Genomic DNA, 21,311 nt, shown 5'->3' with positions numbered 1-21,311 from the left:
CAATCCTGAGTGCCTAGGGCCTCCTCTTGTGTCTAGTCACTTCCCACTTTTCCTGTAGCCAGGCCCCTCTCACGGGTGTCACACGGTTTCCACAATACTGGCTACACGCCAGGTCTGCTGCTCCCGGGAGCCCTGTTTTCATGAACGACTGGGCACACTCTCCCAGTTTGCCATTCCCTCAGACCCTAAGTTTGTAGAGCTTGGGGCTGAGAATCCTCAGCGAATTTTACTTGCCCTCTGGTAGCCACGCCCCCGGTAGCTGGTGCAAGAGACCTCAGTTGTCAGCACTGGTGGGAGCGGTAGTTCCATGCTGTGGGTCCCGCACCACCTCAGATTCCCTCGGTCTGGCTATCGCGCTCACGAGAGAGCTGGGAGGGGCCCTTAAGGTTTCCCCAATGTGTGGAGAGGGAAGGCTAGGGAATTACACACATGTAGGCTCAGGTTTCAATGAAGTTATCTCCTCCACTGCAGTCTGATGACGTCAGTTCTCTGCCATGGTGGTATCTCTTGCAAATGGCGACAGTTCGTTTCCTTTTGCCGGGTGACCAATGCAAAGGGTGGGTCCTTACTCTCTCTCCCAAGCCCCGTTTCAAACCTGTGGCCACTACCTATGAAGGCTCGGTAGGCATTTACCTCTGTAGGATCAGAAGGGCCGACCAGTTGTTTCAGCCGGATCGATTAATGCTGAGTCACAGCTGTTTGACTGCAGGAAGCAGGCAAACGGGAGCTTGAATTCAGCCGATCCAGGCTCAGTGTGTGTTCTGAGAGGCCCAGACTGTTCGCCCCAGATCCACGTCAGCTCAGCATTGCCTAGTGATCCTGAGCAAACAGATTTAGGTTGTTTACGACTCCCTATGCCTGCACAGCTGAAGAGGTCAGAGACTTGATCTGTCCGAGCCCGCCGCCATGTTATCTCTCTCTTAAAGAAAAGTCATCATGTATTTTAATAATTTGAGTTTTTTCTATTTTTCTCTTCATTAGTGTGGATAGGGTTTATCTATTTCATTTATTTTTTCAAAAATCCAACATTTTTGTCAATTTTTTGATCTGTTTCTTTTTTTTTAGTTTCATTGTTTTCAGCTCTGATTTTAATTATTTCCTGTCTTCTATTGTTTTGGTGTTGATTTGTTCTTCTTTTTCTTGGGCTTTGAAATGTAATGCTAAGTCATTTATTTGTTGTCTTTTTGTCCTTTTAATAAATGAGCTCAAAGAAATAAACTTTCATCTTAGTACTACCTTCGTAGTGTACCAGAGATTTTGATATGTTTTATGGGTATTTCCTTGTTTTCAAATTTCATCCTTTATTTCTTCTACTATCCATTCATCATTTATTAGTGTATTATTTTATCTCCATATATCACAGCAGCTTCTATTTTTTATTTTATCACTGATTTCTAATTTTATTTCATTATGATCTTATAGAATGTAGGGTATTATTTTTTGTATTCACTAAGAGTTGGTTTGTGGCATAAGATATAGTCTATTTTAGAGAATGATCTATGTCCTTCTGAAAATAAAGTGTATTTCCTCATTGATGGATGAGATATTCTATATATGTCTATTAAATCTAAATTATTGATTGTATTATTTAATTATATAGTTTCTTTGTTTAGTTTTTTTTGAAGATATGTCCAGTAGTGAGAGAGGTGTGTTAAAGTCACCCAGTATTATTGTGGTATGGTCTATTTGATTCTTGAAATTGAAAAGGGTTTGTTTGATGTACATTGAATGGGGCATACATATTTACAATTGTTATGTCTTGGTGATATATAATTACCTTAAGTAGTATAAAAATGTCATTCTTTGTCCCTTTTGAATAACATTGACTTGAAGTCCACTTTATCTGAAATGAGGATAAAACCCCTGTTTGTTTATGCAATCCATATGAGTAATATGTTTTTCCCATTCTTTCACCTTCAGTTTATGGATGTCTTGGCCTATGAGGTGATTCTCTTGGAGACAGCATATTGTTGGGTCTGGTGTTTTAATTCAATCTGTGAGTTTATTTTGTGTGATTGATGAGTTTAGGTCACTCACATTTAAGATTATTATTTAGATGCGATTTGTATTTCCTGTCATTTATATTTCTAATTTTTAATTTGATTGAATTTTTCTTTTGATTGACTCTTCCTTTAGTAGAACCTCCCTTTGTTGGTCTTCACTTTTTTTTCACTTCATCTTCATTGAGTATTTTGTTGATAATGTTCTGTAGTGCAGGCTTTCTAGTTGTAAATTCTTTTGTTTATCATAGAAGGTTTTCATTTCATTTTCAAATCTGAAACCTAATTTCCATGGGTGTAGTGTTCTTGGTTGACATCCTTTTTCTTTTAGAGCTTGAAATATATTATTCCAGGACCTCATGCTTTGAGGGTCTGGGTTGAGAAATTAGCTGAGATCTGATTTGGGTCCCCTACACATAATTTGGTTTTTGTTCTCTCATGGCATCTGATATTTTATACTTATTCTGTATTTTACTCATTCTCATTATAATATGTCTTGTTGTGGGTCTGCTGTAATTTTGTACATTTGGGTTCCTAAAAGCCTCTTGTATTTGATTTTCCATTTCATTCTTTAGTTTTTGGAAATTTTCTGACATCATGTCATGGAAGAGATTGTACATTCTTTTGGTTCATATTGCCACTCCTTTATCTATCCTGATAACTCTTAAGTTTGGTCTTTTCATGTTATCCCATAATTCTTGGAAGTTCTGTTCATGGTTTCTTATCATATCTCTGCTTGGTCAACTTTATTTTCAGGATTATTATTTTTGTCTTCAGTGGCTAAGGTTCTGTCTTCCAAGTCTGTTGGTGATGTTTTTATTGAATTTATAATTTGGTTTATTGATTCCTTCATTTTGAGAATTTCTGCTTGTTTTTATTTCTGGGATCTATAATTCTTTATTGAAGTGATCTTTCACTTCCTGTATTTCTCTTTGATCTCATACTTTAAACCATCCTTTACTTCCCAGATCAGTTTAAGTATGTACATTCTAAACTGTTTCCCAGATATTTCTTCTACTTGTTGTCAGTGGATTCTGTTATTGGAGCATCTTGGTTTGTTTGGGGTACTTCATTCCCTTGTTTTTTTATATTGTTTGTGTATTTCCTACATAGTGGTATGGATCTGAGGCAGTACAGATTCTACCCTGTAGACTTTTATTGTTCCTGATGATTTCTAGTACCTTATCTTTTAAGGGGGAGACCAATATCAACAGCACCAAATGTAAACAATATTAAGTCTTAAACCTAATAGCTCCCGCTAAGGCATCTACTGCTTTCTTGCAATAAACAGAAATGATGAGTTCAATCACTGTCTACAATATAAAGAGAAAATTCGCTAAAAGGGTTTACAATTTCAAATGATGGACAATGAGAGAACAGAAGTAGTGCAGGATATGATGTTCATGGGGGAGGAAGAGAGGAGCCAGAAGCAAAAATCCACAGGATGAGTGGAAGAAGAACTTTCAGGTTGGCTGATAGTTGGAGAAAAGGTAGAGAGAGAAACCAGGAAAACCCATAAGTGAGAGGAAGAATATATACAAAGAAAAAAATTAAAAATATAAGAATACAATAAAACTATAAAACACCATTCATATATCACCATCCTCAACAACTTGATGCATAAAAAATTCCATGCTTCAAACATACCAGAAACATAAAATAAGTCTTGTTGGAAAATTGAACAACTGTCTGTCAGTGTTTGAAAGTTTCTCAGCCCTGTCTCTGAGTTCTCACAGGATTGCCAGTCCCAGATTGGCCCTTGTAGACCCAGTAACTAACCCATAGATCTGGGCTTCAGATACCCCAGGCTCAGCCACATTGCAATCCCAAGATCTCAATGTTGCTTCAATTTGCAGAGAGACCACCAGGGATATGCTCACACAAATGAAAGACTCGGAGAAGCAGCAGCAAGATGGAGGCCACCAGTACTCCCAGCAAGAAGACCCCAGGTGCAGCCAAATACATAGGCACACTGACACTGGACCACCAGATCCAGAGTCCCCAGACAGGGGCAGCTGTGCCCCAAGATGATGGTGGCAGCAAACTTGCTGGCACCAAGATTCCCTGGACCTGGCTGGTGTTCCAAGATGGATGCAGTCACATGCAACAAAACCTGGAGTCTTCTTGGCAGTTTACTTCTAGGCAGTGGTGGCAGCGGTAGTGGTGGGAATCAGCAGAAGTCCACAGCAGGTTAGCAGCAGCTATAGTGGGACAGTGGCAGTGGTGGCAGATGTGGCTTCAGGGGTAGCATCACCCAGAAAGAAGATCTCCAGATGACCTCCAGGCAGCAGCAGTGCAGAGGAGTGACTCTCCATGCTTGCTCCCCATGGAGCTCTGGGTACTTCTGGTTGGTTCTCAGGAAAACACTTTATCTTCAAGCGATGTCATACTCAAAACCAGGCTTGTTAGGAACACAGGCTGTCACTTCATGTTTTCTTTTCCATACTTTTCTTCTAAAATTTCTCCCTTGCTTCTATTTCTCTTACCTGAGAGAAGATCTTGGCTGAGATTATAGGTGTGTCCCACCCCACTTGGCCTTTTCATAATTTTGATCACACTTCAAATACTTCTCTAATTGTCTTGTCATTTCCATCACCATTGGATAGCATCCTATCACATTACACTGCCAAATGTTTTGTTTTGTCATATTGTTTTTGGAATTACTCCATAATAATTATTATACGATTATATATTTCTTTGTTTTTCTGTTTATTATATTTCCCTTAAAAGAATGTAAAGTCTTTAATGGAAGATATTCAATGTGACTTCTTGACCACTGTATTATCAAACTAGAATAGTATCTGACACCTGATAGGGTTTCCATAAATATTTATGATGATCTGTACACTGGGCACTGAACTGAAAACTGTGGTTCATTGACAAATGAATATAAAATGCATTATCCCCTTCCCAAAAGAAAGTGGATAAACAGGCTTAAGATGTCTTATTTTATCTGCTTTTCCTCAGATAAAGTAAGAGTAGATTGGAACCCTGTGGTATAAAATTAAGGAAGAATAAGGTACTATATTATTTTATGATAATTAAATTGTCCTCTTCAACTGACATTCTTATATCAGTCACTCCTTTTTGGTCACTTTTTGGGAAGGCCCATTAAAATGCTAATGAGAGTGGTTAAAATGTTAACCTTCCTGTGTAAATTATAGGAGGCAACATTGGTGATTATGTACAGAAGGACTTTCAAACATGCTTTAAGTAGTGAAGTTTTTTTCATAGCAGAAGCTCACCCCTAAGTATAATGTACACATAGGTAAGAGTGGTTGATACTTGAGTTGAAGTGGTGGAGATTGAAATCTATATCCTGTCCACCAGGTATCTCTATTGACTCCTGTCCTTCAAGGCTGTGTCCAAAGGACGACCTGTGGCACCCAGAGCAGCTACATAGAACATGGTTTTAAGGTTATGAATCTTTGACTAACCTCTTAGTTTTTTGAAATGGAGGCCCAAAAAACTGTAGTATTTTATTCAAAGTCTTGAACTTAGTGGCAGCAGTGGTACAAAAATACAGCTCCTTGAATTCCTGTGCAGTGTGCTTTCATCTGTGTTACCCTACAGGCGTGAATGCTAAATGCTATAGAATCAGATTAGAGCCTAGCATTCAGAGTTCATACAGGGAGAGAAGAGTCAGAATTTTTCAAGATCTGGGGGTCATTGCTTAGAATGCTTCTTCTCCCCTAGGACTGTAGAATAATTTCCTCACAAGAGTTTTCATTTGGAAATCTTCTTACATCTGTCTTAAGAAACAGAAATAAGGAAACTTGACTTCATTCTCCAAACATTTATTTTACAGTGAGTGTAAGCTCTGAATTTCCATGCATCAAAGGAGAACTTTTACCCATATAACTTCCTATTGTCTCTAATCAAGAGGGGTAAGATGAGTAGTGATATTGGCCCACTTATATGGTTATATTGTGGGCATGTATGACTATATAACAACAAATCTTATCATTGTGTACACTTATAATGCACCAATAAAAATGTGAAAAAGAACATGTTAAAAAAGGAGGGGGGGGGACATTTTCATGACTATTTTTAGTTTCCTTTGTGATTGAAAACTTGGATTAGAAATAATTTACTTGGCTCAACTGGTGGATTCATACTGGCCAAAGCAGATTATCTTCTCAGCTAACTGGAAGCTTAGAGCCAAACACAATACTTGGTATGCTACCAGACACTCAATAGATCATTTCCCTAAATAAACAAATTTCAGAGATATGTGATATCTAGTAAATATAGTTTATAAGTATATTAATTTGATATTTGAATACATATTGAAGTGAATGGACATCATCTGTGCCATATGCAATTGTGGTATCCCAGGCATGACAAACATATTGAGATCTTGAAAAATATCCATCATCACAAGGTATTGAATATTACCATGAGTCACTTAATCTTTCCACATCATTGTGCATCTCCCTGATGTTTTCTGTTTTGATTATGATTGTGGTGTCTAAGCTTCTCAGGAGGAGTCACTGAACAGCTCTGTGGACATTGAGGGCCCTTCACATGAAAACATCCATAGTAAAGGGTCTGAAATTCTGGTCCAGAGAAATAACAATGATGGTATGTTTTTCTCTTGCAGTCCTATCAATGGCTCAGGGGATATACTCAATCCCTTTGAATAGGGAGATTATCCAACCAAGAAGTTACCATGTTTTTTTTTTCCACTGCATGTTGAAATTCCTATCCAAGTCCTTAGCTAGTTGATGTTGCAGTTTTCCATACTCATGCAGATCCACTGACTTCAGTGCTGAAGACAAATAGGCAATCCCAAAATGAAAGGAGAATAAAGTTACGAAGATTGACTAGTCATAAACACAGGTGAAAAAATTGATGTTTAGACATTAATAAACTAATCATATTTGATTTCTTATAGGTTTAGCTGAGGGGACACTTTTGAAACTTACTTCAACAATAAAAACTGTTGTGCAAATATATTATGTTTGCCCTTCTGTAGAATCATGCAGATTGAAATGGACTGGGGATGATAAGGCACTGAAAAACTTCATTGAAGGATGATGTGGTCTGCTTGTAAGAATTATATTTATAAAACTTGTTAGCTGTGAATTAATGCCATTTAAGGCTACAGGAAGGTGTTATTTACATAAAAATAAATGTACTAACTTCCCCAACTAATTGGTAAATTCCCTGAAACCTGACACTATATTCTAAATGTCTGTGTTTCATTCCATATGCATGGAATGGTACTGAGTACCTTATCTATAATAATAGTATCACTATTTGTTTGTGAAGTCATTTATAGTTTATAAGGCATTCATTTAGACTGAAGCAGTCACTCATGTCAAGTCCCTCATTTATGTATTTAATTGCCATGTCATAAAAAAACCCAAGAGAAAAATTCACCTATCAAGATTACAGAGTTTTAAAAGAACCAGCCTTTATCTTGAAGTTCTTACCACCTCTTATGAAACTAGTCAACCTGATCTTGACACTTCTGCAAAGAATCATAAATACAGTAAGATGATATCCTTGTATTTTTTAGCATATCAGTTACACCTTATCTGAATATCAAGGTCAGCTGATTTATAGTAAGTATGTCAGTGAGAAATATGTATTAAATGATTGCTAGTGCTTTGTAACATGTACTGCATTGGAGATAAGGACTAAATTTGAAGTCTTAAGTCAATGATTGAAAAATAAAAGGCTGAATGGTCGATTGGTAGAACTGTTTTCTTCACTCTTCTTCTAACTTACTTCAGTTTTCTTTTTCAAAACCTACTTTATCTATAGAATTTAATTGTTAACAAAATATACAAGAGGTGTTTACTTACTTCCAAGATGAGCTGAAGAGGGTGGGTAACTCAGTAATGCAGTACTTTTCAGGAGCTTTGTAGAGGTTCTATAAAGAGACTTACTAAAGACAAATTATGTGAATCTAAAGGTCATCACCACGCCCTTACTTTTTAATTGAGGAGACTGAGGTCCCAAAGAGTTGTATCATTTACTAGATATTGGAATTAAAACTCCTTCTCTGATGGAAGGTTGAAGCTCAGATCCTACTTAAATATTTTTTCTTTCTATCAAGAGGATCAGCTTTCTTGCTAATTTAGAGATCCCAAGAGTAGCCTCATCATATCTGTAAGGTCAAGATTGAGCCACCAAGACTGTAATGTCCTCAGTGACAGGAGCTGGACCAAGGACATAGAGGGTACAGACATAGTAATAGTTTTTAAGGTAAGTTTGCTAAGAACTATTAATGGATTCTGATTTATTACTGCACACTCTTGTTTTAGAGAGCAGCTGTATTCAATTCTTACAATTAGATTCTAACCCCAACTCTGACATTAACTAATAATAATTGCAATTTCTATTGCTTTTTGGGCACTTTCTATGTGCCAATGCACCCTTCAATGTGTTATTTACTTCACAACCAGTACCTCATTTCATATTCAAAACAAATTCCACTCCTGGTTGAAGGATGAGAAAAATGAGACAGAGAAAATCAATAATAGCCCTGTGGTCATTGTTTGTAAGTGTCGAAGTCTAGGTCTGCTAGACTATAATAAATACATAGTTGTAAACATTGTGACACCAATAATGCAAGGTTATTACCTTCCTCCTGAATTTGTCTTATTATCAGATAATGATAATAGTGATGATAGGTTATATGAAAAGAAGCTTATTTTCTAACAGACAATACTCAAAATGCATCATATTTATTGCCTCATTTACCAGGAGGAAGTTGCTCTTCTCATCTACAGTTGACAGGGTAAGTAAACTGAGGGACAGAATGTTTGTCACTGCATTTCTTCTCTTTCTCTCCCCACAGTGGTTCAGTCTGGTTACATCTGCCTAATTGGTATGTGCCCATTAGTGCTCCTGTTTTGATCACACCGATTGCTGCCTGGTACAGGCATTTCCAACATATTGCTTACAAACTGCTTTGGTTAAAACAAAACAAAACAAGACCTATATTGAGGCATAGTTACATGCATACAAATACATGCATTTTGAGGGCAGAATTTAAAGAGTGTTGACAATTTCACCCACCTGAGCAGCCACCACATTCAACAGACCTAATATTACCATTACCCCCAAAAGTTCCATTTCTAGTTTAATTGTCCTCTGTCAGCCTTCTCTGCTTCTTGGCCCTTGGCAATCACAGACCTGGTTTCCAGTGCTACAGATGAGATTTATTTTCCTTGGTTTTCATGTAAATGAAATTATGTAGAAAGAACTTTTTAATCTGGCTTCTTTAAATCAGGGTTAATTTTTGAGGATTCCTATGTGTTAGTGCACTTACTACTGATCTGTTTCTTTTCAGTATTAAATAATATTCCATTTTGTGACTGTACCATAACATTATTATCTTTTGTCATTGTATGATCATTTGAGCTATTTTCAGTTTGGACTATTGTGTATAGAGCTGATGTGAATATTCTTATATAGTTCTCTATACAAAATTTTCACTTTCTTTTGGTCAATACCCAAGAGTGAAATGACTGATTCAAATGGAAAGTAGATGTTTAACTGTTGATACCAAAACCAACTGGACTTTATTGCTCTTAATCTGTAGATATATTTGGGGAGAACTGCTCTAGTAACAATATTGAGTCTTCAATCTATGAGCATAGTTTTTTTTTCAGAGGCTAATAATGTGATGTGGGAGATGTTAGTCCCAGAGGAGTGGCTCTGCCACTTTTTGGTGCTGGAACTTTCTAGTCCTTTGCTTTCACACTATTATTGATATACATATGTGGTTTTATCTTACTATTTGTTTTTTTATTTTATTTGCCTATTCTCTATTTCATTGTCTCCCTGTTTGTCTCTTTTGCATTAATCAGAAAATTTTAAATTATTCTTTTGCTGTCTGCAGTCACCTTTACAGAAATACTAGCAGCTTTATAATTTCTGCTCTATTTTAGAAATTTCAGCATGTATCTTTGACTTTGTACTGTTTAATATAAATCTGCAATTCCGATAATTCCTAGGAATGAAAGATCTTACAAAACTATAACCAAACTATGTTTAACTCCCTCACACTATTTTTTTTGTTATTTTAATACTAAAATTATATAATTGTTATTAGTACTACATGACATGTAATTATATTATTCGTGTAACCTTTATTCTTTTAGATCTGTTCACTTAGTTTTTCCCCCGTTTTTCTATAACATCGTTTGGAGCATTTTTCTTGTTTGGGGAACTATTTTTAATATTCTGAACGTCTAAATCTGCTGGTGGCAAATTCTCAAAATTACATTTGCCCCTCTTATTTTACTTTCATTTTTTTTAACTAGTAGATGGACGGAATGCCTTTATTTTATTTGCTTACTTTTATGTTGTGCTGAGGATTGAACCCAGGGCCTTATGCATGCTAGGTAAGCGCTCTGGCACTGAGCTACAGCCCCTGCTTTCATTTTTTAGGAATATTTTTTTTCTGAGTATAAGTCTGTTTTCTAGGTGTTTTGCTTGTTTCTTTTTTATTTGCTCTTTGTGTTTTGGTAGGAGAGAGCATCAGCACTTTGAAATGTTATATATATTCTTCTTACTTCCCTAATTCTCTTTGCTCCCCTTTTACTTTCTCTTGGGTTCTAGTATCTCAAGTCCTTACTGTCTTCGTAGGTTTGTGATGCTTTAAACAGATTGAAATTAAAATTATTCAGCTTTCCCAGTTGTTCTTAAAAGGCATTTATAAGCCAATCTATTATTTTTGGAAACAAATTATGTGTGTGTGTGTGTGTGTGCGCGCGTGTGTGTGTACAAATATATACTATACATATGCATGTGTGTATTCACCCTATAGAATATTTTTATTTCATGATATTATATTTTATTTCATTTTTATTTAGTTTTCTAAATAAACTCTTGTGGCTGATATGTAGAAATACCAATTCTCTATTTTTACAGAGCTTTCATGTCAGTGCACATCCAGAACAAAGATGATTGGAAGTGGCCATTCTAGACAACTATGTCTTATTTCCACTGTTTTTCTTTTTTTGTATTTTGTGATATTTGATTAAATATGTGATGCTGTGCATGATATTTCTTTTTAGTTCCTTCTATTGGGTTGAAGAAGTTCTCTTCTGAAAAACAGTTCACAATGTGTTTTTCTTATCAATGGAAGGAAATTGGGTTACTGTCAAGTCATCTTTCCCTGATTCACTGAGGTAGTTGTCTGATTTCTTTTACTTATACCTTTAAATGTGATAAATTGCATTAATATATTTTCTAAAGCCAAACAATGCTGCCCCTGCTGGCTGAAATCCAATTGGGTAGTAATGTAGACTACAGTTTAAACACAATTCTGTTAACATTGTTGGTAAGATTGCAAATTAATACAGTCATTTTGAAAGCAGTTGTGTTGGAATTTTTTTTTTTTTTGGATAAGTTCTGTCTGCCTAGGCCTTACTTGAAACAATCTGATTTGAGCATGTTACAGAGGATTTGTCAGTCAGATCCATAAAGAATCACTTGAAAATTCTATTTCTGTTGATTGTGTATCTGCATGTAGCTGCAGGGAATTGGTAGACTTCAGTATACATAAGTATGAAGTGGCGAAGAAGAATGCAATGGATATGCACAGGGAGACACTGCTCAGCAGTAGAAGCACCTCAGTGGGTTTACTTACAACACGGAGTGCTGTAGTATATAAGGGAAGAAGGCAATAAGCATGAGAAATTTTTATTACAACATTCTCCATGTGAATTGAAATATACATATAAAGTATACTATAGGTAAACACACATATTGAAAAACACAAATAGGAATATTGCTTTTCGGACTTTAGGGGATCCTGTTGCCCACCTGGGCCGGTTTGCCCCTGCACCAATCCAAACTCAATAATCTGTCCCCACTTTAGAATCCATCTCTCTAGAAAGCTTTCCAGAACAATTCTAGATCACTCTGATGTCTCCCATATTGTGAAATCCTGTGGCACATTTGTACATTTTCTACCCAGACAATGTCACACATGATACAAGGCAAAGAAATAGTATCAGCCGTAAAGAGGTATTTTTGACACATTTTCACTCTTTCCAAATAGATGTTAACTGAGTGACTCTCTATGCTTGTTCCCCATGGAGCTCTGGGTATTTCTGCTGGTTGGTTCTTCATAAAACACTTTATCTTCAAGCCACGTCATATTCAAAAGCAGCCTGTTCTTGTTAGGAACACAGGCTGCCACTTCATCTTTTGTTTTCCATGCTTTTCTTCTAAATTTTTTCCTTTCTTGAAGACCACCACACATGGCCTGTTCATTATTTTGATCCCACCTCTACTTATTTTGTCACCTCCAACACCACCATACAAAACCCTATCACATTACACTGCCAAAAGCTTTGTTTTGTCATACTGTTTTACTATGAATTTTTGAATTATTCCATAATAATTTTTACAGAATTATGTCTTTCTTTGTTTTTATTTGTATTATCTTTCCCTTAAAGCAATGTAAAGCCTTTGATGGAAGTTATTTCATGTGACTTCTTGACCACTGTATGCTCAAAGCTAGATGGTATCTGGAACTTGATAGAGTTCCCATAAATATTTCTGATGATCTGAGTGTACTCTGGGCACTGAACTGCAAACTGTGGTTCATTGACAAATGAATATAAAATGTATTATCCCCTTCCCAAAGGAAACTGGACAAATAGGCTTAAGATGTCTTATTATATCTGCTTTTTCCCCAGATAGAGTAAGAGTAGGTTGGAGCCCTGTTGTATAAAATTAAGGAAGAGTATTGTCAAATTATTTTGTGATAATTAAATTTTCCTATTCAACTGACATTCTTATATCATTCACTCCTATTTGGTCACTTTATGGGAAGGCCTATTAAAGTGCAAATGAGAGTGATTACCATGATAACTTTCCTGTGTACATTAGAGGAACCAATATTGTTCATTATATATTGAATGGCTTTCAAACATTTTTAGTGGAACATTTTTCCTAAGCAGAATCTCACCTAGAAGTGCAATACACACATAGGTCAGAGTGACTGGTACTAGGGCTGAATTGTAGTGAGTGGAACCTGTACCCAGCCCACCAGGCACCTCTCCTGTCTCCAGTCCCAGAATCAAATGGAGCAAGGTCTTAATATCATAAAGTTTAGACTAATCTCTCCATTTGAGAAACTGTTGCTCAGAGAACTGAAGTGACTTATTTGGTCTTACAATTACTGTACATAATAGAGCTAAGACCTAGGTCCTCCAATTCTAGCACACTGTATGTGATATCCTAATATTCATGGATGCTAAATGCTGATTATTAGAGCTTCTCAGTGGGAGTTCTATAAGGAGAGAAAGTTAGATATTTCTGGGATCCAGAGACCTTCTGCTTCTCCTCTGGAGCTGTGGGAGAATCACCTCATAAGACTTCTCATTTGGAAATCAGCTTACGTCTGTTTATAGTGATAGACATATTGAAATGAGACTTCTTTCTCCAAGTGTTTATTTAACAATTACTTATAGATTATATGTACCAGAGAGAAGAGCTTTTACTCATAGGTGTCTTAACTTCCCATTGGTGAAAAGCAGCATGAATCTGTCTGGTGCAGATATGACCTTTTTATTTGTAAATGAAATTCCACAGTAGAAATAGTTTACTTGGCTGAACTGGTGGATCCATACCAGCCACAGTACAGATTATCTTCTCATCTACCTTGGAGTTCTGAGACAAAAATGATACCCAATATGCTAGCAGGCACTCAATAGATCATTTCCCTAAACGAATGAATTTCAGAGATACGTGCTATCTAGCAAATATAATTTAAGAATATATTAATTTGATTTCCAACTACATATTGAGGTGGGTGGACATTATTTGTGCCATATGCAATTGTGATATCCCAGGCATCAATGATGCTCACATTGAGATCTTGAAAAATGTCCATCATGACAAGGTTTTGAATGTAGCCATGAAAATCACTTAATCTTTCCGCATCATTGTGCATCTCCCTGATGTTTTCTCTCTTGATAATGACTGTGGTGTCTGGGCTTCTCAGAAGCAGTCGCTGAACAGCTTTGTGCACATTAAGGGCCCTTCGGATGAAAACATCAATGGGAAAGGGTCTGAAATGCTGGCCCAGAGAAATAACAACAACAGTATTTTTTCCTCCTTCAGTTCTGTCAATGACTCGGGCCAGGTACTCAATATCTTTGACTGAATAAGTAGATGATCCAACTAAGGGATAAGCATGTTTTTGCCACTGGATGTTGATATTCCTATCCAAGTCCACAACTAGTTCGCTTTGCATTTTTCCATGCTCGTGCAGATTCACTGACTTGAGTGCTGGAGACAAACAAGCAATTCCAGAATGAGAGGAGAATAAAGTTATAAGATTGACAAGTCATGGTGAATGGATAAAAATAAAGAACTTAATGATAAGTGAAATAAGCTAGACTCAGAGAGTCAAGGATCAAATGTTTTCCTTCATCTGTGAAAGCTAGAAAAAAAATAAGTGGGAAAGGAGGGAAGAGGAAATCTCATGAAAATAGCAGCGTGGTCAGTGGAATAGAGGAAAGTGATTGAGTGGAAAGGTGGACGGACCGGAAAAGGGAAGAATGGTGGAATGAATCTTACCACACAATCCTATAAGCGTACACCACAGTGAATTTCACCTTTATAGATCCAAAACACACTAATTTATAAAACTGTAAATAAATAGAAGAAAGATCAGTAGAATAGAGGAAAGGGAACAGGGGTAAGGAAGAGAAGGAAAGAAGAAGTACTGGCAACAGAACTGGAGCGAATTATATTCCATGCTTGTATAATTATGTTAAAACAAATCCAATGTTATGTATAACTATAATGCACTAAAAATGTTTGTCAGTCATAAATATAAGAGAAAATATTTGGTGATTATATGTAAATAAACTAATCATGTTTGATTTATTATAGGCTTGATTGAAGGGACACTTTTGAAATTTAATTGAATAATTAAAAATATTATAGATTATGTATGTCCTTTTGCAGAACCGTGCCACTGGATGAATGGTAAGGCACTGAAAAAACTGCACTGGAGGACGATGTGGTTAGTTTTGTAAGTATTATTTTTGTAAAACTTGTTGGTTCTAGATTAAAATTATTTGAAGACACAGAAAGATACTAACTAATGTTATTTGTATTAAGAAACAAAAACTAATGTTATTTGTATTAAGAAACAAATACTCGCAAAATCCCTGAAGACTAAGGTTATATTCTAAACTTCTGTGTTTCCTTCCATATGCATGGAATTGTACTGAGTACATCATCTATAATAATAATAGTATTACTGTTTGTGAAATCATTTACAGTTTACATTTATTTAAACTGAGGGAATCACTCATGTCAACATCCCTCATTTATGTGTCTAATTGTCATATCATAGGAAGAAAAACTCAAGAGAGAAAATCCCCTGCTGAAGACTACACAGTGTGTAAAGAACACTGAAGTTCCCACCACATCTTATGAAACTATCCTACCTGATCTTGACACATCTGGAAATAAACACAGCACAAGTAGAATAAGATAAAGTCCTACCATTTTTCAGCATCTCAATTACATCCTTATCTAAATATTAAGGCCAGCTGATTTATAGCAAAAATATCAGTGGGAAATGTGTATTAAATGATTACTAATGCTTTGTCACATGTGCTACCTTAGCAGTAAAGAGATATGTTTGTAGACTTAACCTAGTGACTAGAAAACAGACATGCTGGACGATTGGTTGGTGGAAAATGGCAGAATGATTTTATTCACTCTGCTTCCAACTTACTTCAGTTTTCTCTTCCAAAGCAGACTCTGGCTACAAAGTTCAACTTTAAGCAAAACATACAGGAGATGTTTTGCAATTGCAACATCTAAAATGAGCTAAAGAGGTTTTAACTCAGTACTGCAGTACTCTGTAGAACTAAGAGACCCTCCATTGTAGAATGTGATGTTGAAGGTCGTCACTAGACCCTTGCTTTTGTAGCTGAGCAAACTGAGGTCCCAAGGAGTTTTGTCATTTTTCATATGTCAGGAGTGAAAACTCCCCCCTTTTATTGGGAATTCTTAAAACTTGAAATCCAGGTCCTACTGATTTCGCTTTTATTAAGAGAATCATCTTTCTCACTAAGTTGGAGATCCTGAGTGGCTTCATGTCTGGAAGACCAGGATGGAGCCACCATGACTGAATAATCCTAGGTAATAGGAACCAGACCCAGGGACATAGATAGGCAGGTAGTGACAATTTTCTAGGTAAGATTGCTGAGATATGTTAGTGGATTTTGAGGTATTGTTGGTATACTCTTAGTTTTGTAAATATAGCAACTGGACTAGGATTCTTCCAGCTGTATCTGAACCCAACTCTAACATTAACTATAGATAATGGCAATTTCTATTGTTTTGGGGGGCCCTTTCTATGTGCAAATGTGCCTTGCAATGTGTTGAATTCTTTATATCCTTTACCTGATTTCATCTTCAACATAAGCACCATGTTTATTGGATGTATGAGGAAAATGTGGCAGAGAAAATAAATAACAGGCCAAAGATCATTTTTTTCTAATGGACTCAGTCTAGTTCTGTTAGACTCTAAATCCCATGCTTTTAAACACTATGCCAATGTGATATAAGTTTTACCTTCCTCTTGTATCTGTCATACTATCAGGTGATAATAAGAGTGATGATAATTTACATAAAACCTCACTTCCTCAAAGATAATGATCAAAATTCACCATCTGTATTACCTCATTTTATCAGGTGGGTATTTTTTTTTTCATTTGTAGGTGACAGACGAGTAAATCAAGGGACAGACTATTTATGTAATTGGTCCAAGTCACTGATATAGGATCTGAAGTCAGATTCTGAACCCAGGACATCTGGATCTAGAATCCACACCCATAATCTTCACACTAACTATAGAAAGTGGACATTTTAATTTCTGAAATCATTTTAGCTCCATTGATAATTTCTATGCTTTCTGGCTAAATACTGTAGTGTGAATTTCTCATGGGCAGGGAGGTGATAAACATTTTTCTACACTTGCTCCCTTCATTTCAGATCAATGTATTCTTGTGAAGGAAAGATATCTATGTCCTATGAAAAATTTTGGTGTATTATGATGAAGAAATATGATAAAGATGAGCCATTTCCTACATTTCTTATTCTCCTTGAAAGGTAAGGAAAATTTTGAAGGGAATATGAATAAAGCTTAGATTGAATCATACTGTTGATGTTGGATTTGAAGTATTCAAACCATTGGCGGATGGTGGAATCTCCCAATAGGTATATGGATTTTCCTCTCAGGCACTCATTCATTTTGATTGGAGCCAAACTGCAGGAGCCAGGATGCCATATTTTTTTCCAGACATGCCCACTGGGGATTGTGGATGTCGTGTGAGGCTTGCATTTCTCTTTTAGTGGAACTGGGTCTTCTGCAAAAATCAGCAAGAAGGGACCTTCTAAAACATCAAATTATCCATCAGTATTGCTAAAGAACTTTCTGTCATTTCTAAGTGTCCCCTTAATAGGGGGGTGAAGATGGTGGTCATGGTAGAAAAGCCTTACAGAAATACCCTCATATGGAATAGCTGTTTTTCAGGAAAATAAAGATCTGAGTTTCCTAATGTGTATCATTAATGTTCATTATAATAGCACATGTTTTCTCCCAGAAGTCAAAATGACACTCTGTTAAAATTTAAGTATTTGTCAGTCTTTCTATAAAAGCAATGTCATCCATTTCTTTAGAGTAATGAAAAATCATGCATAGTATCATTTAAGTCACCTTTTCCTTAAGTTTTTCATACTCTGTCACAATGGGTTAAAAGCCACCAAAAAATCTATGAATTCACTGAGTTAAATTCAAGATCATAGAAAAAATAATAACAAGTTTGGAAACATCCAATCTGTTTGAGCTGTCTGAAGGCTAGAGAGAGTCCTGGAGATCCATGAAGGGCCTGGTATTCACCTCCTAGTTGGTTAATGAAGGGTCTGAGGTGGCTATAATAGTGAGGTGACAGGTCTGGGACACTGATTGTTCATTTATTTGTATTTTAATGACTGGTATAGGCTTATTCATATATGCAGGGTAAAAATACCATTTCTACAACAAGGTATATAATTATATTTCAGTGTGGGCAAGTATATTAACAATTAGCAAACCTTTAATGCTGCACTGTCAGAGACATAAATGATGTTGCCTTAAATCATTTTAGATAGGGTTTCCTATGCTGTTTTGAGTTAAATAAATTAAAGGAAATAAATGTGGAAATTCTACTTTGTATATCAAAGTTGTTTGAAATGTGAGAGATCAAGAGGAGATAATGATAGTAATCAGACTCCTAGGTAGCAGACTGGAAACCTCTAGATTGTGATTATTGGACTAGAAGTGATGCAGGAAGTGGTGATGGCGATGGTGTGGAGAAGGATGGTGTTGGAAAGGGAGCCTGGTAAAGAGTTAGGAGAGAGTTTCACAGTTTGTAGGTTATTGTGTAAGATGGACAGGTGATCTGTTATCTGATGAGTAGATCAATGATGAGAGATATAGTTACTAAAAGAGGCATTTGATATCCTAGGGATTCCAATAATTCACTCACTTAGTACATGATATCTTGGCTCACATTAGACAAGATAAATGAGCATTGAGCTGATGAAACTAAAACTGAACAAGTCCAACAGAAAGAGGAAAGCCTTTAAGTATGTCTAGTACTAAGCACCCTCCACAAACACAGGAAAACTTACTGTTGCATTTGGAGACACTAATCACATTGAAGTTTTTCATAATCTCCACACCCACATTTGACCTTTAAAAGACAAATATAGAAATGAACCTGCTGGTGGCCTCAAATCAGGAAAGACTCAATAATTAAGATCATCTAGTTATTTTTTAGTGAATACCAATTATGGTTTCCTCAACTCAGGGTAGTAAGGAAATTTCCATTTAAAGAAATGGAAATTCCATGAGATCCAGGTACCCAGAAGGAGAGCAAAGACTTAGCAAGATGCAGAAAAAATATATTAGAGCACCCACACATATTTCTCATTCTCTTATGGTTTCCATTTTGCCTGAATTTCTCATTTAATTGACAAAGATTAAACAAGCTTGTGAACTTCTGAAGAATGAGCCCTGTCCCCCAAATTAATTCACAGATCCTCTCCTAAATGGATCTTCATAAATGGTGCCTATGTTGATTTGCTTGTATGACTTTCCTTTGGACCAACATACAGGAAAAATAAAGTAAATCATTGCCCTGGTATCTCCACCAATAATTTTTTTACCTTACAAATATGGTCCTTTCTTGTTTGCTAAGATAGGAAATTTCCTTGTTCTTAGAACGCATTTGGATGATTGCAGCACAGGGAACATGCTGAGGCCTCATGCAGTAGAAGGCTTCTTGGTCTTGAGCATCCAGGTACTGGCATAGTTCAGTGCTCGAGTTTAAAATCAGGGCACAATCAGTATTGACCTGTGTGGACCCATTGATGAACTGGCCTGTGAAGATCACTCTGTCATAGCCTTGGTTCCTTGCCCTCCAGAGAGCTGACACCCCTTCACTAGGGTGGATGAGCAGGAGAGACAGGGAGACCTGGCCCTCCCAGAACAGAGTGAAGCTGACAAGGTAGGTGCCATTGTTGAAGTCCATCACCTTTCCTGAAGCACCTGCTTTCAGGGCTGGGGAGGACATCCTTGCCCTGAGGAAGTCCCCTCCATATTCCTTCCTGCGTCCCAGGTGGTCCCTGGCCTCCAGCAGAATATCCAGCTGGTCCCCCCTGCAGTATGTGTCTCTAGGGTTAAGGATGGTGACTGTGCTATGTGTGGCACTGGTGATGCTGTTCACATGGATGAAGGGTCTGGGTGGGATCATTTGGTCTACTTTGTTCCGGATCTCACTTATTCTCAGCTCAGTCTCTGTTGGTGAAGCTGCTGGATTCAGAGATGCTTCAGGGCTTGAGGACTCTCTGATCATGTTCCAGTGATGGAGGGAGATAGGCAAATTGAGAGCAGTCTGTATCTGAAATGACAAGAAAGGGAATAGAGAACACCAAAAATGTTCCCTTTTAACATCACTTTTATCTTTTATGGAATAATGAGAGGCACTAAAATTAAATGACACATGTGTGTCATAGTCAATACACTTTTGATACTGTTAGCATTACTGTAGTTTCTGTTGGCTCATCAGTTTTGGAAGAACCATTTAAGTCCAATGAGCCTTAGGATCTTATTTCTGAAATGGTGGTTGTAAAATCTACCTTGAAAAACCAAATGAAAAAGTGTTTTTAACTGTAATGAATGAATGCTTTTGTTTAATTATTTTTATATAAAAACTAAAATTTAGTAAAAAATATGTAATCCCAGACAAACAAATCTAATATGTTCATCACTATCATATCTCTCTTACAAGAAATGATAGTGGTAGTGGTTCAAGCTGAATGAAAAAAATGCCATAGTAACATAAAATATGGAAAAGCATAAGGCTAATTTGTAAAAGTATGTACAAAGTCAGAATTCTCTGATGGTGTAATGATGATGAGAAATCACTTATATCTTCATTATGAAGGTTAAACAGCAAAAGAATTAAAATAATAATGGCTAAACTAGTTTGTTGAAGGAAACAGAATACAAAAGAATATATTGTGAAATCAGACATTTAAAATGTGTGTGGTATACAAGTAGATTTTATTCATGTGATGAAGCTTAAGCTGTTACCAGCTTAAATATGGTGCTATCACTATTAGAGTTTTTTGTATGTCTTATGGTAACCACAAAGAATACATTTGTAGCAAGTACATAAAAGATAAAAAGTAAGAATTCAAAGCATACCACTAGAAAAAAATCACTAGTCACAAAGGAAGAAATCGAGCGTAGAGGAAAGAATAAACATTCCACAAAACAATAGGAAGACAGCAAAATGGAAGTGGTCTTTACGTATCAATAATTACCTATTATAATATAATAAATCCTCCTAAGGAGATAGCATCATTGAACAGATGAAAAAAAAATAAACATGATATAACTCTATGCTGCTGGCAAGACACTTCACCTGTAAGAACACACACAATTAAAAGTGAAAGAATGGTAAAATACATTCCTTGCAAGTGAACAGGAAGAGAACAGTATTAGCTATAGTTACATCAGATGAAACAAACTTTAAGTTAAAAATTTTAAAACAAACAAAAAGGTCATTATATAATGATAAAGGAGTCAAATAAGATGATATGTTTGTATGTGTTTGTGTGTGTATATGTATATGTGTGTGTGTGTGTGTGTGTGTGTGTGTGTGTGTGTATATATATATATATATATATATATATATATATATATGAAATCTCCATCCAACATTGAAGCAGATTAATATATAAAACAGATATTGATAG

The 21,311-nt window shown here is 36.3% G+C and overlaps 1 protein-coding gene across 2 annotated transcripts in view; it reads right to left on the bottom strand.

Annotated features, from left to right (window-relative positions):
• LOC308642258 (NXPE family member 4-like) overlaps positions 1–21,311 on the bottom strand; it is a gene marked incomplete at both ends in the record, with an annotated part of 362,659 nt that overhangs the window by 320,356 nt on the left and 20,992 nt on the right. Inside the window, 4 exons of one of the 2 annotated variants that reach the window (XM_081281098.1) lie at positions 13,732–14,267; positions 17,165–17,371; positions 18,678–18,739; positions 19,215–19,948. The exons of the other annotated variant lie outside the window; for it this stretch is intronic. Coding sequence (XP_081137224.1) covers positions 13,732–14,267; positions 17,165–17,371; positions 18,678–18,739; positions 19,215–19,948 — 1,539 coding nt within the window. Of the gene's footprint in view, positions 1–13,731; positions 14,268–17,164; positions 17,372–18,677; positions 18,740–19,214; positions 19,949–21,311 lie in introns of those variants that run through there. 2 annotated transcript variants of the gene reach the window in all.

The sequence above is a fragment of the Spermophilus citellus genome, assembly GCF_964194105.1.
Source record: "Spermophilus citellus genome assembly, chromosome: 2".
NCBI classification, from domain to species: domain Eukaryota; kingdom Metazoa; phylum Chordata; class Mammalia; order Rodentia; family Sciuridae; genus Spermophilus; species Spermophilus citellus.
This window is presented reverse-complemented; position numbering and strand designations above follow the sequence as displayed.